General features: G+C 35.7%; 1 protein-coding gene across 1 annotated transcript in view; it reads left to right on the top strand.

Annotated features, from left to right (window-relative positions):
- Positions 1–20,365, top strand: part of CNTN6 (contactin 6) — a 161,955-nt gene extending 141,590 nt beyond the window's left edge. Inside the window, 7 exon segments of the mRNA XM_065935281.1 lie at positions 4,990–5,224; positions 5,335–5,450; positions 7,275–7,461; positions 18,348–18,460; positions 19,227–19,395; positions 20,258–20,325; positions 20,327–20,365. Coding sequence (XP_065791353.1) covers positions 4,990–5,224; positions 5,335–5,450; positions 7,275–7,461; positions 18,348–18,460; positions 19,227–19,395; positions 20,258–20,325; positions 20,327–20,365 — 927 coding nt within the window.
- Positions 20,366–26,158: the final 5,793 nt, after the last annotated feature.

Raw genomic sequence — 26,158 nt, 5'->3', positions numbered from 1 at the left:
ATTCCATGGACTATACAAGAGTCGGACACAACTGAGCGAATTTCACTTTCACTTTTCATAGGCTAAGTTGTGCAAAGGAGTCCTATATATAAATAGTTTGTACTCTTCAGCATGCATGGCATTTCATACCTTTATTATCAGCTTTGAGCCTCAGGTATAATTGATAAAAGAGCCTTGCCATGTCATTGCCCCATGTACATGCTTTTGACACAGTGATGATAATTTTCATAGCCATAACATCTACTTCTTTGGACATTTTAATATTACACCTAAGAACAAGATGGCCATCGGTGTTTTAGTTAAAAATTGTGATGTTTAATACATTAGAGGGGCTCATTGAGAGATCGGGCGTGATTCATCCCTCGGGAAATATTTTACAATATCTGAGGACATGTATGGTTGTTTACAACTGAGGGGAGGGGTGTATCTGACGTGAGAATGCTGGTGAACATCCTACAATGCACAGGATAGTACCCACCCCCACCCATGACAAGAACACACCTGCCCCCAGGTGTCAAGAGTGCTGAGGTTGAGAAATACCATTGTAGAACAGTAGTAATACATTGCATCTGTAAATGGTTTTGCAGTATATAAAACATTCTATATACATAGTTCATTTTATTCCTCACAAAACTCCACTACAGAAAGAGTAGTATTATTAAGCTCTCTTCATATGAGAGAATATGTAGACACATAGATGTTTTCTAAAAGTTGTGACAGAGCCAGGAGCCAGGTGTGGCTGCTGGGAGAGAGATGGGCTCCTAAGAGGCCTGACACAGAGGTAACTCACTTGTCGAGAACTTACAGGATTTTAGATGCTTTGCTGGACATTTCATGTCATTTACTTCACGACAATGCTAGGTGGTCATGATGCCACATCTAGAAAACAGACTTAGAAATGTGAGATTGATGGACAGAGAAGCACCTGACCACAGGACTTTCATTCCATTCTCGTTTTTTTTTTTTTTTTTTTTGAGGTTTCAGCGAAGGTTTTTTTTTTTTTTTTTTTTTTCAGTGGGTTTTGTCATACATTGATATGAATCAGCCATAGAGTTACACGTATTCCCCATCCCGGTCCCCCATTCTCTTTTACTTTGTTCTGAATTAGAATTCCAATGGTCTCTATGCAAAGTCAGGGTTCAGGGAAGGTGGGAGTTCTGCATTTGCTTTGAGTATTAAGTTAAAATTATTCCTGTCTACCAAACAAGTTTCCCACAAAAACACAAACTCTTGAGTAGTCTAAAAGGATTGTTTTCTATGGAATGGTGAGTAGGTTATATTAGGTTTCAACATTCTTTGAAAGTCATCTGAGTATTTTATCACTTGCCTGACCTCACCTATTTTTTTCCTCCATGGTCAGAAATTACTAAAGGTAGGTAAATCATTGTTTTTACTCAGTCTATACATGGGGAGAATGGGAAATTCTATGTATACTATTTTTAAATAGAGATGATATAAGTTAACAACAACAAAAAACCTTTCCATGATTTATAGTGTTCTTTTTCTTAAGCTGGGTTCCACAGACCTTCACTTACAGGTCAAATCTGGCCTCCTGCCTGCTTTCCTAAACACAATCACCACCACCAGTCCTATTCTCTTATGTGTTCTATATTGCTGCTTTTGTGTTGCTGTAAAAGACCCTAGGTTCCCCAACATTTGAGAATCTATCACTACAAAAATTTTTTTCTGACCCAAATTTTTAAAAAATTCAATTAAAATCAATCCCTTTGTATATTTTTCTTGGGATATCAAATATGCAGATACTAACAGAAACTGTTATAAATGGATGCAAATTCCCATTTATCATTCACATTTAGCATCATGCATATGCAGTTACTGAACCAAATTCTTCTGGTGCTTGAACTTCTTTAAGGAATCAGGTATGTCTACTTAGGAGGAGATGAACACATTAGTTTGAGCCACCAGGAATGTAGTAATGTTTTTAATTCAATGAATGTCTAATTAATGAGTACTCACACTGTCCCAAGCAGTCAGGGTACAAAAATAAATTTTTAAGAAAAGGTCTGAATGCTCAGAACCCAACAGGACAGTCTTAACTCAGTCTAAGAGGAGGTCAGTAAAGGCACCATCATAGCACATCTGAACAATGTTTTGAAAAAGAACTTGGGAGTACAAAGAGACCACTGAAGGCCAAAGTCATTGTGGATGAAGAAGTACCCCCTTGAGCTTTGAGCACTAATCCAGGTCCAATCACTGTTCTAAATTCAGTTTGACTTCATCATCGTGGTTTATAATTACACTGTAGTATAATAGACCTATGTTTTCTTCTATGCCAAAATTAAGTGTATTTTGTGTATATTTCTATTTTGGTTTGTTTTGTTTACACTAACCTAGACATGATATCTAATCATGGAATAACTGCTAACTCCTTTTCTAAGGTATTTTTACTCTTATCTTCATATCTTATCTTCATTTATACTCCAAAGTACTTCCAAGTTTGAGATGCTTATGGTAAATATCTCACATAAAATGTGACTATAAAACACTGTACAATAAAAGATAAACACCTAAACTAGCAGTTGGTACACTTTTTTCTAGAAGGTCAGTGAAACTATTCAGTCTTACAGGATGTATGGTCTTTTTTTACAACTGTTCAAACCTGCCATTGTCATTCAAAAGCCATATATCATTATAAACACACAGGTGTGACTGTGTTTCCAAAACACTTTATTTTCAAAACCAGGCTATAGGTCAGGTTTGGTTCAAAGGCCATAGCTTGTTGACTCTTGGTCTATACTAAAAATTTATTTCCTACAGTCACAGTGGTGAAAAATTATATTATTAGCCTTTATCAGCTTTAATAGATTTCATTACCAGTGGAATGCCTGAATTTCTGTATTCTGTTGAATACTTACTTTGTTTAAAGAAGAAAATTCTCTTTCTGGCCACCTTAAATAAGTCTGTATATTTGTCCATCATTGGATCAACCAATATGAAAAGGATGAAAGGAAGAACCTAACGAAGTCTCTTTTCCCTTCTAAATTGAACATGTTGGATGCAGATCTTTCTTGAGGGAAGGCCATGTGAAACATTAATTGTACTTAACTAACAAAAGCAGAAGTCCTCCATTTCTCAGATGAACTAAACATGTTGATTAAATCTGAGATTAGAGAAGCATCCAAAACAAATCAAATGCTCTAGCAAGTGTCTTAAACGCTTATAAATCTCTTCCATACCACTCAAAGCTAACTGTTTTAATTTTGATCATCTCTGTGAAAGAGAAGTGTTAACACAAGGAAGCATTTTCTTTTCTAAGATTTCAGGACTCTGAATTTCTTCCACTTTTCACTGTCTGTATTTGTTAGATTGTTCTACATGGTAAGAAGTAGAGACCAGCTCAGGTCATCTCAACTAATGGGGATTCATTTTAAAGATCAAATTGCCAACATCTGTTGGATCATTAAAAAAGCAACAGAATTCCAGAAAAACATCTACTTCTGCTTTATTGACTACACCAAAGCCTTTGACTCTGTGAATCACAACAAACATGGAACAACAGATTGGTTCCAAATTGGGAAAGGAGTACGTCAAAGCTGTATATTGTCACCCTGCTTATTTAACTTATATAGGCAGAGTACATCATGCAAAATGCCGGGCTGGATGAAGCACAAGCTGAAATAAATATTGCTGGGAGAAATATCAACAACCTCAGATATGCAGATGATACCACTCTAAAGGCAGAAAGCAAGAGCCTCTTGATGAGCCCTGAATATTCACTGGAGGGAACTGATTCTGAAGCTGAAGCTCCAATACTCTGGCCACCTGATGTGAAGAACTGACTCATTTGAAAAGACCCTGATGGTGGGAAAGATTGAAGGCAGGAGGAGAAGGGGATGACAGAGGATGAGATGGTTGGATGGCATCACCGACTTGACAGACATGAGTTTGAGCAAGCTCTGGGAGTTGGTGATGGACAGGGAAGCCTGATGTGCTACAGTCCATGGGGTCACAAAGAGCTGGACACGACTGAGTGACTGAACTGAACTGAACAGATTTTAAAGGTACTTGAGAAATACTGAGAATAGAAAAAAGTCTCAGTAGCTAGGCAGACAGATTAAATAAAGAACTGGTACACTGTCTATCACTGTTCTGAGAACAGTAGCCCTACCCTGCCGTCAGCGACTCTGATAATCCAGCCCCAGCTCCAACAGTCCCTCCTGCTTGTCCTTCAGTTCTTCCCATTTACTTTACATCCAGATTTCTACTTGACTAACAGCTAAATTCTGTCTCTTCTCTGTATAATTTACAGCTTCAATTTTCTCTTAGCTTCTACTGGCTCAGTGTCCCTGCTACTGTATGTTTTCTACTTATTGCTTGCTCTAAGTATATTTATTACTGCCCCCAAATACCTATGTATCGTATTCAAATTCCATAATGGAGAGGAATTAAAGCATTCAGAGATTTCTGATGGATAAAGAAGATGTGGCAAGTATATGTGTTTCTGTGTATATATGTGTATATATACACATATATATATAAAATGAAATAATACTCAACCTTAAAAGGAAAAAAATAATGCCTATTGCAGCAACATGATGCAACTAGAGATTATCATACTAAGTGAAGTATTTCAAAAGGGGAAATGCAAATATCATGATATCACTTACATGTGGAATCTAAAATATGGCACAAATACACATATCTACAAAACAGAAACAGACTCACAGACATAGAGATCAGACTTGTGGTTGCCAAGAGGTAGTGGCAGGGAAGGAAGGGGATATAAGCATGTAAAACCTGTTTTACATTTCCATTTAAAATTTTCATTTATTTATCTGAGTACCTTTAATTGGGTTCATTTTTCTAATTGGCATTCCCAATAGAAATTTTATTTTTTTAATAACTTCATTAAGCAGTGTAAATACCCATCTTATCTCTGTAAAGGATATGCCAAATAATCAATCAGTATTATTATAGCTATACAAAATATTTTTGTAAATACTCAGTGACTGATCATTTCTGCCCAAGTCAATTCCAGAAGAACTACAGAATGGAGAGGACTTTGGATACATCGTCATGCTGCGGCCAGTAGGCTCAACAATGTGGACCAGGGAGAGAGTACCATCTGTAGAGACATCAAGGTTTATTTACAGAAATGAAAACATCATCCCTCTCTCTCCCTTTGAAGTCAAAGTGGGTGTATATAATAAGGAAGGAGAAGGACCCCTGAGTACTGCGTCCATTATCTACTCTGGGGAAGATGGTAAGTTGTAGTCAATACTGGAATGGACCTCCTTGAGACCGTATGTATATTTTGCATTTGTTTTCTATGAACCACTCTGCTTAATGGTTGCGTCTTTCTCTGGATGGCAGAACCTCAACTAGCCCCAAGGGGAACTTCTGTTCAAAGCTTTTCTGCTTCAGAAATGGAGGTTTCATGGAATGCTATTGCCTGGAATAGAAACACTGGAAGAGTTCTGGGCTATGAGGTAATCCACAGTAATTTCACTTTGCGCTCTGAATATGCCAGCTAGCAATTGCTCTGCTCAATAGCCCTATAATACCAACCTAGTCCTGTAAATTGCACTATTCTGTGCTCAGCTGTGTCTGACTCTGTGTGACCCCATGGACTGTAACCCACCAGGTTCATCTGTCCATGGGATTTCCCAGGCAAGAATACTGGAGTGAGTTGCTATTTATTCCTCCAAGAGATCTTCCTGATCCAGGGAAAGAACTTGTGTCTCCTGCGTCTCTTGCATTGCAGGTGGATTCTTTACCACTGAGCCAACCCAGGAAGCCCTTAATATAAGATAGTGCGTGTCTAAAGCTACAGAGGGGAATTAATGAAGAGGATCTTTCCAGGTGATCCTAAGCAAGTAAATTAACAAATGGTAGCATTTGAAAAGTCATCAGGTGATTATCTTATTTAATTATCCAAGCTGCAGTCATGTTTGTTTCTTGGGGAGAAGTAAGCATTTAATCTTTAGTGATGTTAAACCATAGACGAATCTTATGGGGAAACCTAATCTTAAACTGGAGCATTACTTGAGAAGAGTTAGTCATCTTGGAAAAAGCAGTTATGTGACAAGATAAAGCTTACATTCTCCTAATCTGCCATTATAGTCTATATAGAGTGAAACAAATCATTTCAAACTTACAGTCTTTCATTCTCACAAAGTTAATTGACAGGACTTATTAATCGATTACTCTTCTTTGACTTCCAAATCTAATGATTCAAAAATGAGTAACAAGGTTTACTTTATTTTGGTGTTAGAATGAAAGTAGGATTTTGCCTTTATTTTTTTTTCTCCTTTTATCTGAGCCCTGTTGTCCAAACAGAAAGTTTTACTTTCTGTAGGTGCCTCTGCCACTCCAGTCCTAGAAGGCCATACCTCTTAAGTGAACCCTATTTATTTCTCAAAGATCATCTCTACTCTCTCCTGCTCTTTGAACTCTTCTCCAATTATTTTCTGGTTTTATGTGTCTTCAAATTCTTACAGCATTTATTTCCATATGATTTTTGGCAGATGCATCCTTTGCTTTCTCTTTACATATGTGCTCTAACGTCTTAACTAGATTATAAGTGGTGCAAAGGCATGCCTTATGCTTTATTCTTTCTTGTCTTTTCCAATTTGCTTAAAACAGTGCTAATGTATAGGAAGGGATCAGTATATGCTGAATTAATAATTCATCTGTGATTCAAAGAACTCCAGAAGAAATGTCAATAGCAAAACATCATAATGTGAGTCTTTCACTGAAAGTATGACTCTTATTTTGTTCTGACTTACTACTGTATACCTGAGGCTTCAGCTCTGATTGCTCAGTAAAGAATGATGACAGTAAATAATCTGCCTGCAAAGCTGAAGACTTGGGTTCGATCCCTGGGTTGGGAAGATCCACTGGAGAAGAGAATGGCTACCCATTCCAGAATTCTTGCCTGGAGAATCCCATGGACAGAGGAGCCTGGAGGGCTAAAGTCCATGGGGTTGCAAAGAGTCAGACATGACTGGGCAACTAACACCCACTTTTCACTTTTTTGGGGGGGGTAAATCTGTTACCCTTTAGATATTTCATGAAATATTTTATTGTGATAATCTAAAAAAAACCCTAGGTTTTCTCATTTCCATTGTGGTTTCATTTTTTTAAATTTCTTCCATATAAATTTTGGACTTTGATTATTTTGTTGTCATTGTATAACCATTTTAATTGGAAAATATCCTCTCATTTGCGCTCCTGACTTCTTCCCATACACCATTGTGTTTGGCAGTTATTAGGAAACAATAAATTGCTTGTTCTTTGTTTTTAATGAGCAGGTTTTATACTGGACAGATGATTCCAAAGAATCCATGATAGGCAAAATCAGGGTCAGTGGAAACGTCACAACCAAAAACATCACAGGCCTGAAAGCTAACACCGTCTACTTTGCTTCTGTGAGAGCTTATAACACTGCTGGGACTGGGCCCTCAAGCCCTCCAGTCAACGTTACCACTAAGAAGTCCCGTAAGTACACATCACACTCTAGGAACCACAATTCACCTACAAGAAGAAGCATTTTAGTGCTCAATTTCCATTTCATTCATCTCGCCTCATCATTTTACTGATTGCTTTATTTGATCAGTGGATTTGGCCTATAAATCTGGATAGTTGTTGAAACTTTCTGATAACAACCAAAATGAACTGTTCTGATCTTTTCTGGAATTGCAAAAGAGAAAATATTTTGAGTATATAGATGAAAGACAGAGAATACAGTGTCTCTGATGCCCTCTTCCAACTTGGGTTCAAAATCTGACCTCCCATTCTGGGGATATTAAGTGGTTAATTTAATTTTTTAGTTTCAATATCCTCATCTGTAAAATGAAGACAAAGTATTATTGATTTTCTCACTGGGCCTTGTTTGAGATTGGAAGAGATAATTAATAGAAAGTGTCCAGCATATACTTTAGTAAATGCTTATTAAATAGGTTTTTTTGTTTGTTTTTGTTTGTCTTATCATTTGAGTATTGATGTGATTCCTTCACTGTCAAGTTACCTAGATCTTTCCTTCTATGATATGTTTTCACTGCAAATTACTGGAAAGCCTCTGAAATCCAAGAATTAACTCTTCTGCTTCTTTTTATCTCCCTTAAATATAAACTAAATATCTTTCACAGAGATAGGACCTACGAATAAAGGATTAATAGTTGACGATTGCTGCATTTGTCCTATGAATGAGTCTGGTGCTGCACAAACACTCCATAATATGAGTCAAAGTAGTAAACAGGAAATTGTCTGATCAGATACAGCTTAGTAAGAACTGTAATTTATTCTTTTTATAAGTGAATAATACTTATGTATTTCTTATATATTGTAGATGAACATAAATTATTTGTGTAAACGGGCTTTTTGAGACACACTCTTTGGTCTCTAAATTCCAATGAAAAAGAGTAACAAATACAGTTGCTGAATTTGGAGAATGACTGAGACATGAATGCATTGCTACTAACAAACAGGAAAAAATAGAACAAGCCTTTAAATACTGTATTCTTTGTGTCCTGTGTATTGGGAATGAAGAGGTGGTTTAAAAAGCCTGAAAATCAAAGTTCTTTTCCATATAAATACAACTGGTCATGTCCAAAATGAACTTGGGAATCATTTCAGTTAATAAGTCTTCAATTAGAAGATGTATTATCCACTTGTGTCCATAACACCAGCTAGTAGCTAGAGACTTGTGTTCTAATTCTACATACTTCACTGACTCATGACCTGGTACCGGATAAAACGTTTCATTTTTCTGCTTTAATTTTCTAAACTGTTAAATGAAAACGTCCTCTGCCCTCACTGCTTTCTCAAATTACCAGTAAGGCACAAATGAGGTTTTGATTATAGGAGCACATTGGAAAATCCAAAGCGCTGTGAAACTGTTAAGTAGGAAACAAATGAACAAAACCCTCCACTATCGGTCCATTTTAATGGAAGAGTTTGTGTGGATCAACAACTCTTAAACCAGTTCTCCTTCAATCCCCTACTTTGATGTAGACTAAGTCATATGTAATTTTCTAGAAGAGACTAGCTAAAGATGTGGTTCAATTTGTCTTCCTGATTTACTCTATCTTGACTGGGTTGGTGAAGTCATGGCCGTCTACCTGTATGAACTGTTTGCTTCTGTGGTCCTCATGGAGTCTAGTCTCTTTCAGTCAATCTGAAAATCTGACGGAAATCTCCAATTAATCAGAAGTTTTAAATTTGCCCAGACATTTCTTGTAGCTAACCGAGAGATCCCAAAATCACAAAAACTCTTGTGTATAATTCAGCTTCTATCTCAGGCAAGATCAAGGGTAATTAGAAATGTGGAAATGTAGTATCAAAAAAACCTCTCTTATCTGACAGAGCTGTGACAAGCTGACAGACATTCTAGTGTAGTTGGTGACACAATACTCAAGCCAACCATCTCATATTACTCCAATTCCATTGACCAATTTAATGTGGGCTGAGACCCAAACAATAAACTAATTATCAAAAAGATATAGATATACACATAGTATACATATGAGATCATGTACATACAGCTATATACACATACATATACAATTGTCCTTTAGTATCCAAGGGGGATTGGTTCCAGGAGCATCTACGGATGCTCACATGCCTTGCATAAAATATCATAGAATGTGCATACTACCTACATATTAATACATCCTCTTTATGTTTAAAATCACCTCTAGATTACTTATATATACATAAAACAATGTAAATGTTACAGATAGTTGCAAATATTAATACAATGTAAATGCTATGTAAATTATTATTAATAACACACAGCAAATTAAAATTTTGCTTTTTAAAACTTTCTGGAACTTTTTTCAAATATTTTCAATCTTAAATTGAATCTGCTAATATTGAACCCAGAGATACACAGATACAGAGAGCCACCTATATAAATACACATACACACACACACACATATCAGTCAGTTCAGTCGCTCAGTCATGTCCAAATCTTTGCGACCCCATGGACTGCAGCACACCAGGCTTCCCGGTCCATCACCAGCTACCGAAGTTTACCCAAACTCATGTCCATTGAGTTGGTGATGCCATCCACCCATCTCATCCTCTGTCATCCCCTTCTCCTCCTGCCTTCAATCTTCCCCAGCATCAGGGACTTTTCAAGTGAGTCAGTTCTTCGCATCAGGTGGCCAAAGTATTGGAGTTTCAGCTTCAGCATCAGTCCTTCCAAAGAATATTCAGGACTGTTCTCCTTTAGGATGGACTGGTTAGATCTCCTTGCAGTCCAAGGGACTCTCAAGAGTCTTCTCCAACACCATAGTTCAAAAGCATCAGTTCTTCAGCACTCAGCTCTCTTTATAGTCCAACTCCCACATCCATACATGACTACTGGAAAAACCATACCCTTGACTAGATGGACCTTTGTTGGCAAAGTCATGTCTCTGCTTTTTAATATGCTGTCTAGGTTGGTCATAATTTTTCTTCCAAGGAGTAAGCATCTTTTAATTTTGTGGCTGCAGTCACCATCTGCAGGGATTTTTGAGCCCCCGCCCCCCCCCCCCAAATAAAGTCTGTCACTGTTTCCACTGTTTCCCCATCTATTTGCCATGAAGTGGTAAAACCAGATACCATGATCTTAGTTTTCTGAATGTTGACCTTTAAGCCAACACTTTCTCTCTCCTCTTTCACTTTTATCAAGAGGCTCTTTAGTTCTTCTTTGCTTTCTGCCATAAGTGTGGTATCATCTGCATATCTGAGGTTTATTGATATTTCTCCCAACAATCTTGACTCAACCTCGTGTTTCATCCAGCCCAGCGTTTCTAATGATGTACTCTTCATATAAGTCAAATAAGCAGGGTGACAATATACAACCTTGACGTACTCTTTTCCCTATTTGGAACCAGTCTGTTGTTCCATGTCCAGTTTTAACTGTTACTTCCTGACCTGCATACAGATTACACCCATATATAACCCTAAAACTAAAAGTTTTTTCTTTACCTTTAATATGCTAGTTTCATTGCTCATGCATCCTAAATCAACCACGTGATAGTTTATGCTAACCCACTCTATGTGTTTAAGCAGAAAACTTGTTTTAGACACAGTAGCAAGAGATGTGCTCAGTTGATCCACTTGGTCCTGCAAATGGGCTTGACTGAAATTTCAATTAAATGCCAAGAACTTTATCCGTGGTTTGCCTTAGTGTTCACATGAGATCAGCCTCATCAAAGAGTGGGAGACATATCCTTTGAAAACAATTTCATTAACAAGGAGTACTTTTATCCTATATTCTAGTGCTATAGTGCTAGAATATATCTGGTGAGAGAAGAGTGAGATGAGAGTCATAAAGTATAAAGTGAGGTCTAGCATCCCTCTTCTCTTTCATTAAAAAAAGAAAATGAATAAACCCCCTTGTAATTCCCAATTTCTATCATGAGCATCTTCTTTCAATATTTCTTAAATTTTTCTTACACCAGCCTGTTTGCATTAACTCTTTTATCAAAATATCCAACAAGGACTTGAGAATAAGGTTCTACAAAACTCCATTTTGTATTTGAATACCAATCAAATCTCTAATTTTATTCTTTCAGCATTCTTTATCACTGTCATTGGAAAATCGAACAGAAACTACTTTAGTTTTCTATTGTTGCTACTCAAATTACCACAACCGAGTATTCTCCTTTTGGAAGCTCTAGAACAGCACTTGTTTCCTTGAATTTTCTGGCTTTTGGAGACAGCACATACCACTTGGCTTTTGGCCCTTTCCTCTATCTTCAATGCCAACAGTACGATATCTTCAAGTCTCCCTCTGACTTGGACCTTCTACTTCTGCCTTTCACATTTCCTCTGATCTTGGCTCTTTCCTTCATAAACATCATTTTGATCACACTGAAGCCATCCAAAGAATCCAGGGTTATTGATCCATGTCAAGATCCTCAACATAATTATATGTGCAACATCCCCTTTTCCATATAAAGTAACATATCCACAGGTTTGAGGAATTAGAACCTGGATATGTTTGGGAGGCCCTGATTCTGCCAATCACAGTTACAAAATACTGAGCACGTTTAAGTCCTAAGCCTAGTATTAATATTCAGTATACTTATCTTAATTATTAAAGCGCATTAAGAAGTATGTTATTTTAATTCCTAGATACAAAACAAAAAAGAAAAAAAAAAGATGCTTAGGAAGATTCTCTTGTGGCATTTGTTGGACTGGCATACAATGAATACAGACTCTTTGAATCTCTGGATCCCATGGACGTTGTGCTAATTTGTAGTGTTCATCTTTAACCATCTAAAGAGTGTCTCTCTCTCTCTCCAGACCCTCAAATCTTCAGTCCAAACCTCAAACTGCCTTGAGATTTTTTTCCACCTGAAACAGAATCACATGCTCTTTTAATTTCAAAATTTCACTGTCTCCTCTATTTCAGAGAACAAAGACTAGAGAAAGGTGTACAAGATCTTTCACAGTCTGTTCAGTCTGTCCCCAAATTACTTTCCGTTCCCATTCCTCATCTAGCAGCACCAGACTTACTGATCTTCTAACATTTAAAATTTTCTTATCTGATTTTATGCATTCTCTCAGTTTGTAGTGACCCCATCATGCCTATAAACAGACAAATATCTTTTCTACTTATCTATAAATGTCCTCTTTAATATGTTTTCACTTTTTTCTGAGTGATTTCATAACCTTGGCCCACTGAGATACTTTTGGAAAGAACTAGAAAAGGACTTCAGAGTGAAATAACTGAACGTGAGTCTCAGCTCAGCCATGAACTGTGTGAGAAGTCTATACACTTAATGACTCAGAACTGCTTTTCTCAACTGAAAAACAGAGATGATTGTGCTTTCCTCTAGAGTTTCCTTTAAGAACTAAAGGACATAACGTACAGCGAGGTGACCCAGAGGCAGTCATACAGTGAGAGCTTGATGTGTGGTAACATATATTATTATATTTCTTCTTGAGAGGTGATTTCACTTCCTTTGCATTTTTTAAAGTATGAAAGTTCATCTACTTTCTAGTTTCTTTCTTTTCATAAATTTGCTGCAGAAATTTTCTTCAAGAGCCATGGAAGTACATGCACAGAAAATATGAGAAATGGCTTTCATGAAACACCAAGGATAGCTCTGATTCTAAATGCTATCCCCGGGTCTAACTTTGATTTTCCATGCCCTTCAGATGACACCAAAATTAACTCTGAATAGTAGTAATCTACATGCATCACACATTCATACTGCAACTGCCTAGATTGTCCATCTAATATTTGGTCATCCACTGTAAATTGTGAGAAAGCAGAGCACACATTCACCAAAATCTTTGCCTATTTTGATTGGATAAACAGAAAACAGAGGATTTTTATTTTTATTTTTGGAAATATGATGAATCAGTTTTTCACTCAAGAAGTAGAGCCTCCCATGAGCCATGAACAGGGTTAGGTGACTAATGGAGATTAAAACAGGAAGGATATGTGCCTTCAGGCAATTTCTCTTTAGTGGGGAGGCAAATTAAAACAACAAAAGTGAAATAAAATAATCATAAATTATGAAAAGTTACTATGAAGAAATTAAGAGGCTGAGATATACATAACATAAAAAATAAAGAGACCTAGTGGACAAAGAGACCTCCAAATACATATACAAGCATATACAAAGTTTCTGAAGTCTTTGCTATTATTGTTGCTGGTGATGATGATAGACTTTTAAATAAAAGTCTTTTTTATTTAAATATGGGATTTTTAAAATAAATATCAGTGGTTTGATATTAAGTATTGTAGCTTACTGAAAATGATGTCTTTCCAAAAGACAGCTGAGGACCACTGCAAGTATTTGCGATTCATACAGACATCACTTAAATGAAATTTAGATTTACCACTAAAGGGAAAAAAATATTTACATCAATTCCAAGAGGAAAGGGGAGAGGAAAAGCACTGCTTATATAGACAGAAGTATTCAGACCCAGTAACAGAAAGTGTTTGCAAATTTTGCTTCAATTTGGCCCCTGACGTTGACTGACTAGCACTCTGTACAGAATTTTTCTTGTTGTAAATAATGCAATCAATCCATATTTAGACATAAAGGAAGCATTAAGCTTTTATTTCATCTTGCACTTATGTTCTTTCTCTCTCTCCCAAATGTCAACCCCATGCTGTTACTTAGAAGTGTAACATAAGAAGTTGTTTTTGAATTGAGCTCACAGTGTGAACTACAGTTGAATATAAATGCCATCTACAGAAAAATTGATCACAGGGAAGCCATTAGAGCTGCAGAGGGCTAGTTTAATGTTGCTCTCTCATTTGATTAATAGAAAATAATTTAGTCTTTGGAAATTGCCTGCAAAATTCTTTCAAAAGACTGGAAAAATGCTTGCTGTTGAGTTTACCATTGACCAACTAGGTATAAACATACATGGCATGTGTTTTATATTATCCATGTGATAGTATTTTGTTTTTTCAAGGTGATAGAAATTCCAATTTTGTCATTTTAGCTAAATACAACAGTCCAGTTTAGGTAAATATAACAAACTCATGAAATCAAAATTGTTAAAGGCCTTCTGAAGCACCTTTTAGAAATAACAAACTTTTTTCCCAACTCAATACTAGACAAAAGGCATAGACATTGAAGTCATACTCATGGACAAAATAAGAAAAACTCTGGACTATGAGAATTTTCCAGATAATTAGCTAAGACTTCACCATTTTTTCTGCCTTTCAAAAAGTACATAAAAAACTGAAGGAAGAACAAAATTATGAAGGGAAAATCTTGAAAATACTCCTAATTATATTTAAGAAATGAATCATTTGCAAACTTTGAAACTGTGTTATTAGGAACAATCCATATTGAACACCATTGAAAAACTATGTCATAATACCACAGTTAAGAATGGATACTTACAGGAAAGACAGTTAACAATTACTGAGCAATTTATTATGTACTACTAAGCAAGGGAGGAATATTTCTCATTTTATTTCATGGAAGTTAAAACTCTTATAAACTAGAATATGTTAGTCTCATTCCAATATTGGAAAAACCAGGCCTCTCGGAAGAGATTGTATACAGATTCAGGTTTCTCTGACTTCAAAGTCCAATTCTTTACACCTTCCAGATAGGATGAAGGGTAAAGCATTCCCAATAACCCACACAATGAGCCATTCATTCCATGAATTCATTCCTGATATAATGTTTCTCATTTTATGTCCATGAAATGCCTTACTTCTGTTATGGTAGATGAGGAAACAAATGCAAATATCCCAATCTCAGAGACACAATCAGTCCCATATACTTAATAGAAGTAATTTCTTCTTTCTCTCAATCTGAAGCATCATCAATGGATTCATAGTATAAAAGGAGTACTTTTTATCTAAACATGCAAACAAATAGAAAAGGCACAGCAATAGATAATACCTTCAGAATCTGTTACTGCCAGTGATATCAAAGACATGCATTTTCATTTTTGCTGTATTGATTATATGAAGTTGCTACATTAGTACTTTGTTTTAAAGACCAGAGATAAAAGAAATGTGCCAAAGAATATACTAGATATTAAAATTGCAATATCTGGGGAGAATTTTTAAATTACCTCTTTTATAACTGAGAAAGATTAGAAAGGGCACTTTGAATTAAGCTAAGGGAAAACAGTTAAAAACTATAATCATTGTCATCAGTTCAGTTCAGTCGCTCAGTCATGTCCGACTCTTTGCGACCTCAAGGACTGTAGCATGCCAGGTTTCCCTGTCCATTGCCAACTCCATGAGCTTACTCAAACTCATGTCCATTGAGTTGGTGATGCCATCCAACCATCTCATCCTCTGTTGTCCCCTTCTCCTCCTGCCCTCAATCTTTTCCAGCATCAGGGTCTTTGCAAATGAGTCAGCTGTTCACATCAGGTGGCCAAAATACTGGTTTCAGTTTCAACATCAGTCCTTCTGATGAATATTCAGGACTGATTTCCTTTAGGATGGACTGGTTGGATCTCCTTACAGTACAAGAGACTCTCAAGAGTCTTCTCCAACACCACAGTTCAAAAGCATTAATTCTTCGGTGCTCATCTTTCTTTATAGTCCAACTATCATATCCATACATGACTCCTGGAAACACCATATCCTTGACTAAACAGATCTTTGTTGGCAAATTAATGTCTCTGCTTTTTTAATATGCTATCTAGGTTGGTCATAACTTTTCTTCCAAGGAGTAAGCATCTTTTTATTTCATGGCTGCAGTCACCATCTACAATGATTTTGAAGCCCAGAAAAGTAAAGTCTGCCACTGTTTTCACTGTTTCTCCATCTATTTGCCATGAAGTGATGGGACCGGATGCCATGATCTTTGTTTTCTGAATGTTGAGCTTTAAGCCAACTTTTTCACTCCCTTCTTTCACCTTCTCAAGAGTCTCTTTAGTTCCACTTCACTGAATTCTTACTACATGCAAAACTCTCAGGCTTTTAAATATTATTTGGTTTATATTGTCAAGAAATGTACTAGGACATGGTTTATTCACCTAGCATGTTCATTTTATAAATTCATATGGGTTTCTGTAGGTTTGACCATGTCAATTAGCCTCAATTGTAGGATAGCAAAATGAATAGATTTGCCATATTGTGTCACCTATGGGTCTGCTCACAGTCCAGTGTGTAATCTACATGATATGAGAAAATCACATTGGACCCTGAGTGATTTTTCTTTAGCTATATATTACACAGCCAGTTATTCAACATATATGATATATATGCCTCTGCCTACATGCCATGCACTATGCTGGAGTCTGCAATGCATTCTCAGTAAATTTAAAGAAACACAAAGCATGAATAACTATAATTCAGTGGGATAAGTTCATAATAAAATATATGAACTAAGCCCCATGGGAGCATGGGTGAAACATTTATCTCTCTACTATGTGCCAGTTGAGGTATAAGTGATTAGGTGTATGACATCCCATGGGTTTAGAGAAGGCAAGTAGATATATCATAAAACAATGTTGGGTGACACCCTGTAATTTTCTCCAGAAGCACATAAGACACTAAATAGCCATTGAGTTAAAACTCCAAAAGAAATCATTTCCATCAATGTTATAATGAGTTAAATATTATGCTCATTCAGCCTCACATATTCAAATAAGATGCCAAAAGTATCTTTCTGGGTTTTATCTTTGCCTCTGCTACCCAGCTGAATTATTTTTAATCTCTTCAGTTTCTTAAATCTCAAAAATAATCATGTGGACTCAAATCTTTGAGAAGCAGTACGTTGTCATGCAGGAGGAAAAAAAAAGCTAGATTAAAAGTCAAGAAACCAGGATGCTGACTGGGTTCAAGCACTCATTATCTATATGGTTTTGAAGAAGCAGACTTTCAACCTGGACTCTAGTTTTCTTGTATGTAAAATCTTCCAGTTGGATGAGATCCATTACTTTAGAAGGCTAATTCTAAATATGTCTTCTTGAACTTCACATCTTCCTTCTCCCAAAAAACATTAATCTCAGGGAACTAAAACCACAGTTCGGGTTCAGGGTAGACACCTTTTGGGATGATCACCCAGTTTGTAATCACTTTCCCTCTTCATGGTTCCTACTAGTTCTATCTATGTTGAGAGTCATATGTCTTTCTCACTGTCTAGTCACAATGGATTAGGGTAAAATAGAATATGGCCAAATTAAGACAATCATTAGCTTTTTACCTTTAGATTCTAGCTTGAACTATCTCTCAACAAAGGAGATTTCAGATCTCAGATGAGATTGATTTCTGCTGCACATACTGAACAAAGAGGTGGTCCATGGCAAGATGAGCATGCAGCAAATACTACTGTGAGTGGTAGAGAGAGGAACTTCTTGGCTTTCAGACATTTTTTGTTCCTCTGAGGTTCTGTTGCATTCTGCCATGAATCCCAAGAGAGTCCCCTATATCCTTCACAATCTCTTGCTAATATTTTGTTTAAACAACTTGAGTTGGTTGTGTTATTTATAGTCAATGAGTCCTAATTAATGCAAGATTAAAAGTAAAGGACCACTAGGAATGTACACCTCTGTATTGATATATGTAAAAAGTTTGCAAGCTGAGTTTGTCTGAGAGTCTCATTGATTGATGGGCAAATTAAACATTAGATAAAGGAGCCCTCCACCTATTTACATATAATAAAGTAAACAAATTCAACAGAAGTGATTACTAAATTAATACTGAAAATGCAGCATACCATTATTAATTCATATTTGTCACAAAAACATTTCCAAATGACCTGAATTTGAATGAATTTACTTCCTCTGATTAGAATTAATATGATATTTGAAATGACACTGGAAACATTTTACCTCCTTTTATGCTAATTATCCAGTACTTATTTTTCCTTTTCATGTTGTTGGGTCATACAGTAACCATGAGCTAATAAATATTCATTTGGATCTTTGATTATCTTTTTAAAGCTCCAAGCCAACCACCAGCTAACATTGCCTGGAAGTTGACAAACTCTAAGTTATGCCTAAACTGGGAGCATGTAAAAACTATGGAAAATGAGTCTGAAGTGTTAGGCTACAAGGTGAGTATTCTGTTTTTCCTTTAAACAGATCACTTAGCTTCCTAAGTAATGATAAATGTTAGAACCAAATAAGAAACAAATTTTATGCATATGGAAATATAGGAATCTTTGTTTTAATGCTTTGAAAATATTTAGCATTACCACTTTTAAGTTCTTCATGGTAGATTTTATACTGTGAGGTCAGTAATGTGTCATGAAGCATTAACAAATCTTTACAGTATGCAACAATTTCTTCTTCAAGTGACTAATCTGTATTAAAAAATATGATTGTGTATTTAAATATTAAAAATGTGAGATGAGAATGAGATCAAAAAGTATATTCAAATAGAATTTCTAGAACTTAGGCTACAGAAGGATATCATCTATCAGCAACATAAAAGAAATCCAACAAAGAAATCCAATCCAATCATCAAATATCAAGACAAACCATTTCCATCAGTGGTAAAGAACATCATCTGCTGACAAATGCATATAGTATCCAGACACTTGAAATGGGTCCAAACTAATCAGTAACTTTCCACAGCAAGGTCCAGAGATAATGGCTTCAAGCTATAACTAATAGAGATAAATCTATACTGATTTTAGAAGCATTGGCCAAAAGGAAATATTTTTTCTTAACAACCAAATTTAAAGAAAAAGTGTAGACCAGATATTTCCATCCAAGGACTACAGCATGTATAAGGCTCACAGTGCTAGTGTCCTGTAAGAGTTTCTGCACCTTCGAGAAGCTACATGTCCATTTAACATGATTCACCATTTTATTCAGATTCTGTACCGGCAAAACAGACAGAGTAAAACTCATATTTTGGAAACAAACAACACATCTGCTGAGCTTCTGGTTCCCTTTGAAGAGGACTACTTGATTGAAATAAGAACAGTTAGTGATGGTGGGGATGGAAGCAGCAGTGAGGAAATTAGGATTCCAAAAATGTCAAGTAAGTTGAATCACCATTGCTGTTGTAGATTTTGAATAAAGACAGCTGCCAGCATGAAATCTGGGCTCTATGAATCTTTCCAATTTTTGTTTAAATATTGGCTGAAAAAAAAAGTTCTATTTTTTCCCATATTTCAATTGCAAGCAAGAGGTGATGAGTCAATTTTCTTTAATCCCTCACATTTACAACATGCTTACATATGACAAGCAGTTTTATGTTTCCTCATTTAAAACTCAAAAAAAAAAAAAAAAAAAAAAAAAACCTTCACAACCATCATGGTATGTATATGCTTTATCCTGTTGGCACAAAACGTGAAAGTTTTTCCCAGGGTACCTGTAAGCTTCTCAGAGCAGGGAGAACAAGTGTGAAGTACACATAGGTACATCCCCATTGCCATTTTCACGGCAGACATCACTAATCGATTATGGCATTCATACTGAGCTGAGTTAGTGCTTTCCAATCCTCTCAACATGATGTCCTAAGCAGGTAACGCCAATCAGTCAGATTTAGTATATAATAATAATTTACTAATTCTGCTTTAGAAGAATCACTCACTTATCTACTGAAGCTGTGACTGAGTATAACTCATCAGCCACTACATGGTGGCCAATCCTATTCTGCCCTTTAGTCAGACTTAGCCAATTTTAGGCATTTTTCTTTTTTATTTTTATATTTAAAACAGATATCCTAAATCAGAGGGTTAAAAACACTTCCTAAAATTAAACACAATGTAAGTGAAACAAGTATAATAAATGTGGTATTAAAAGAGAAATAACAGTATGTGTTTGGTTCATGAAGAATTAATCTAGCAAATGATTTTACTTTTTCTCAATATATTTTGTTTCATTTTTATGTTTTGCAGGTTTGAGTTCCAGAGGAATTTCAGTCTTAGAACCTAGCATCCATTTCCTGTCAGTTGTCATCACAATTTTTTGTTGTTTTGCTATTCAGCCACTTATATGATGAATAAAACCAGAAATCTTTCAGTTTTTTTAAAAGCAAATTATTCTGTAAAAAAGTTCTCCAGCCCCCGTGACAAGATAACATTCTAAAGCAGACTTGTTTGGAAAGAAAAAATGTATATTATTAAAATCTTGTAAATATCTATGGTACATTAAATAAAGAAATTTTAAACACTTTGGAATTTTAGTGTTAACACATGATTACACATATTCAGAAGGTGCCAAATTAGTGCATGGAGTTGTCACTGCTATGACTTTTAAGTGACTTCTATGGAGAGTATATATAAATCTCTTGAAGGTGATGGTCAATATGAAAGAAATTGCACTTTTCATAGCTAAGATGTCCATATTTTATATGCTCCAAGCAATTTAGTTCAGTAACTTAAAATCTGACCCTAGTTTTAGAAATAAAATATAATTGTTTGTTTATACTAGAGATTCTTTAAAAATGTCAACTATTGTAAAGCATGATGTGCTTTTATCTCTGAATCAACTTGGGACAGAAATATTTGCACCCAGTAGCATACCTATATACTTGATGTTATTCTCAACTCACTTTTGTATCAGGTTCAGTAATAAAAATGGCAGAAAAAGTGCTTTCTGGCAAGAAAAATAAAAGTAGGGAAAAAGTAGCCAACAAAAATAATCTAATGGCTCCAGTAAGCAATTTCTCATAGCAAAGTTTAATTTTAAAATCAATTCTGAATTATCCCAAGGAAGAGGGTGCATGAACAGTTCTCAGGTAATTATTACAAATTGTTAGCAATGTGTGTGGCCTTATTTTTATATGATAAATAAATCCAGAAACAGAATTACTTAAAGTTGTTGACATTTTGGTCAATTTTTTTTTTTTTTTTGCCAATATTCTCTGAAACTATAAATATAATTTTATACTGTCCAAGCTTTAGAAAGATTCATGTGGGTTGACTCTTCTCTTGGATGTACCTGGTTAAAGTCAGTGGTCTCAATTCCTGGGATCGTACAGTCTGGAGACAGCAGTATAGGAGGAGGAAAGGTTAATGAGAACACCTCTGCCTTTCTAAGCAGTCATCTATTTCCTTCACAAACAGCCTTGAGGGGTTTGTCCTGCTGTCAGCCTGATCTAGCTATCAGTCAATTAGGTTTGGTGTCCTGGGGAGCTGAGGAATGGACACACTATTTTTTGCCTTCTTAACATGGTACAACATCTCAATTACATTGAAAATATACAAATTCTCCTCACAACTTTCAAATCACACAATCCCCAAAGTTGGATTTTGTCATTTTCATTTCCAAAATATTTTAGAACTGGTTAAAAATACCCGATCAACAGCAGACGGGCAGTGACTCTCCACAGTTCAGAACTTGCTCCTTGCTGGAGTATGTCAAGCATGCAGTAAAATCAATGAACCTTATTATCCCTGCACCTTAAGATCTGACTGTGCTTTGATGGAACAAAATAAACAAGCAACTGAAAATATCATTTGGCACAGTCACAGCTGCCTGAAAAACACACGTTTGTATTGATCACATACCAGTGATGGCACATGGTCTTAATGGTTTTCTCACCTTGATTAGAGACAAGATTTGTGTCCTGGTTCCCATAGTAGAGACTGAGATATAGTCATAATGAGCATGAAACGTATTATGAGATTTTCATTTTTGCTGATTAAGAGAACTAGATGCATGGTCATTTGAGTATGAATCCAAAAGCTAAGTCAGTTTTTATCAACACATAGATTTGCAGGTGGATTTTAATTCATAATCATGGGAGTATTAAATGTTTGTATTATTCAATATGTAATATATCATTTATATTGTCTTCCATCCATACTACATTTTTCAGAATATAATTTGGCATTAATATTAAACAGTGCAAGTTTTGATTAGATTGATTTGAATCTCTACTCTTAGTGTGGCGTTGGATATATCTTTTATCATTCCCATATCACTATTATGAGGTTAAAGGACATCACGTACACAAGTGTTGAGTATGTTGCATGCAACACTGTAAGTTGTTAACAAACAGAGCTGCTGTCATCTGCTACTATGAACTAAACCCCCAGCAAAATAAGTTACTAATTTAAGTGTTCAACAGACTATGAAAACAGATTCAATCTGTATGTATGTCAAAATCTAAAGCAGCTTCAAGAAAAATGAGTAATTCACCTACTCAACACGAAATGGTGCTAAAGAATGAAACCAGCTGTGGTTCCATCAGTCCATTCAAGAAAAATATTCTTTATAATATATATGCTCCTTTGACATTTAGGAAGGATTTCCAATGGCTCCCTTTACTGATGGCGTGTACTGTCATACACTGTGGTGAACATGGTAAGTCATTTCTATACTTCTACTTTCCTACTTTTTGCTATACACTGTTATGAACATGGTAAGTTATTTCCAAACGTTCCTACTTTTTTCTATTTCTTTTCTGCTTTTAATGAATTGGATGAGACTTTTCCAAATTGAAAAAGCTTACCTGGTTCACTCAATCTACAGATTCAAATGTGGAAACACCCTCACAAATACACAAAGATTATTTGGGCACCTTCTGGCCCAGTCACACTGACACATAAAATTAACCATCATAGTGCCCTTTTTAATTATTTTAAATAATTCAGTTCTAATCCCCAAAACTTTTAAAATGAATTTATGGAGACACCATCCTCAGTTTATTCATCTGTAAAATGAAACATTAGGATTGCATGATGTCCAAGTTCCTTTAAAATCCTATAATTCTATATCAAGCTGCAGAGTGGTATCATTTTTAGTATGAAACAGGTTTTAACAACCATAACCCACACAACATGCTGCAAAGCTTTTCACTCTTCCCCTCCCCCATATTTTCATTAGCCTAAACAATTGTGTTGAGCTTTCTTAACTGGACATTTCAAAAATAATGGGTAAATTGAATATTTTTCCAAAGAGCAAAGAACCCTTAGAAGTTCTGGTCCATCTTGACCTAGGCAAACTTACAAGCTTTTGAATAGCAAAGGAAACCATAAACAAAATGAAAAGACAACCTAGAGAATAAGAAAAACAAAATTTGCAAACTACATGACTGACAAGGACTCAATTTCCAGAATATACAAACAACTCATACAACTCATGAGCAGCAAATAACCCAATGGAAAAAATGGGCAGAAAACCTAGACATTTCTCCAAAGAAGAAATACAGATGGCCAATAGGAACATGAAAAGATGTTCAACATCACTTTTTATCAGGGAAATGCAAATCAAAACTATAATAAGGTACCACCTCACACTGAATGGCCATCACTAAAAAGTCTACAAAAACAAGTGCTGGAGAAGATGTGGGAAAAAGGGAATCTTACACTGCTGGTGGGAATGTATATTGATACAGCTACTATGGAGAACAGTATGGAGGTTCCTCAGAAGACTAAAAATAGAATTACTATATTATCCAGCAATCTTACTTGTGGGCATATAACCTAACAAAACTTTAATACAAAAAGATACTTATACCCCTATGTTCATAGCAGCACTATTTACAATGTCAAGATATGCAAACAACCCAAATGTTCATTGACAGGTGAATGGATAAATAAACTGTGGTACAATAGAACATTACAACCATAAAAAGTAATGAAAAAATGCAATTTGCAGCAACCTGGATGCAACTAGAGTTTATCATACTAAGTGAAGTTAAGACAGAAAGAGAAAGTAAAAATACCATTTGATATCATCACTGACTCAATGGATATGAATTTAAACACATTTCAGAAGACATGGAGGATAGGAGAGCCTGGTGTGCTGCAGTTCATGGAGTCTCATAGAGTCGGACACAACTTAGTGACTGATCAACAACTTATGTTGAATCTAAAATATGACACAAGTGAATCTTGTCTATGAAACAGAAAAAGAATCACAGACATAGAGAACACAATGGTGGATGCCAAGGGAGAGGGGGTTGGTGGAGAGATGGAATGAAAGTTTGGGGTTACTGGATGTAAGCCTTTATATATAGAATGGATAAACAACAATGTCCTACTGAAAAGCACAAAACACTATGGTCAATACCCTATGATAAATCATGATAGAAACAGTATTTCAAGAAAGAATGTATATATCAGTATATGTATAACTGAATCACTTTATAGCAGAAATTAACACTACATTGTAAATCAAATATACTTCAATTTTTTAACTAAAGGACAATAAGCTTTAAAAAAATTTTTTAAAAAAGAGAGAAGTTCTGGCTCAACTTCGTACTCACCTGAGGATTTCTGGAGTATTTCATTGGTTCCCAAGTGCAAGACTATGATATAGTTTTCACTATTCAGTGAAAAAAGAAAAAGAAAAATTCAGACAGTGTAGTGAGATTTAATGGCAAATAGACAGACAAACAAGAGAAACAGTGAGAGACTTTATTTTTTGAGGCTCCAAAATCACTCCCGATGGTGACTGCAGCCATGAAATTAAAAGATGCTTCTTCCTTGGAAGAAAAGCTATGGCCAACCTAGCAGCATATTAAAAAGCAGAGACATTACTTTGCCAACAAAGGTCCATCTAGTTAAAGCTATGGTTTTTCCAGTAATCATGTACGAATGTGAGAGTTGGACTATAAAGAAAGTTGAGCACGGAAGAATTGACGCTTTTGAAATGTGATGTTGGAGAAGACTCTTGAGAGTCCGTTGGACTGCAAGGAGATCCAACCAGTCCATCCTAAAGGAAATCAGTCCTAAATATTCATTGGAAGGACTTTGCCAACAAAGGTCCATCTAGTCAAAGCTATGGCTTTTCTAGTAGTCATGTATGGATGTGAGAGTTGAACTATAAAGCTGAGCGCTGAAGAATTGATGCTTTTGAACTGTGGTATTGGAGAAGACTCATGAGAGTCCCTTAGACAGCAAGGAGTTCCAACCAGTCCATCCTAAAGGAAATCAGTCTTGAATATTCATTGGAAGGACTTATGCCAAATCTGAAGTTCCAATACTTTGGCTGCCTGATGGGAAGAACTGACTCATTGGAAAAGACCCTGATGCTGGGCAAGATTGAAGGCAGGAGGAGAAGGGGATGACAGAGGATGAGATGGTTGGATGGCATCACCAACTGAAAGGACATGAGTTTGAGTAAGCTCTGTGAGTTGGTGATGGACAGGGAAGTCTGGTGCGCTGTGGTCCATGGGCTTGCAAAGAGTCAGACAAGACTGAGTGACTGAACTGAACTGAACTGAATCTATGAAATATTTGGGAGATTATTATGTTTTTGGCATTTTGTGATGAAATATTCACTCTTATGAAATGAACTTGAGTATGAATACTAGTTTGCTTTATGTGTTTCATTTCAAAATATCTTATTTGGCACAGGAATAGTTTACTTTATATGAATGAATTCATTATTATTGTTATTTAAGGCGTGTTCTGAGAAAACCAAAATCTGAAAATTATGGGTGTTCATTATATCTTTTTAAAATATTTACATTTCTTTTATCTCACTACCATCAAATTAAGTTTAACTTGGTCCATTGGTCAAAGATTGTGTGCCAAGATCTTTATCTGTATTCCTTGAACATCAATGTTCTGAGTTCTATGGAATTATTGTTTATATATATATAAGTGCAATTACAGGTCTAGGAAATCTGGTCCGCCTTTAAAAACAAGTTATTGAAAGAATTAACAACAAAAAATATAAAAATCCTGTATTTTTTTTTTGTCTTAACACTTGTTGACTATATGTTTCTAATTTTCCATACTAGAATTCATTCTCTTTACGAAATTATAAACAGTAGCTATTTCTCTAATGTCTTGACACAATAACATAATTTTTACAAACAGGCAAAGTTGTTTCCCTCATTA

The sequence above is a fragment of the Muntiacus reevesi genome, chromosome 4, assembly GCF_963930625.1.
Source record: "Muntiacus reevesi chromosome 4, mMunRee1.1, whole genome shotgun sequence".
Taxonomy (NCBI): Eukaryota; Metazoa; Chordata; class Mammalia; order Artiodactyla; family Cervidae; genus Muntiacus; species Muntiacus reevesi.
Note: the sequence above shows the minus strand (reverse complement) of the source record. Positions and strands in the feature narration are given on the sequence as shown.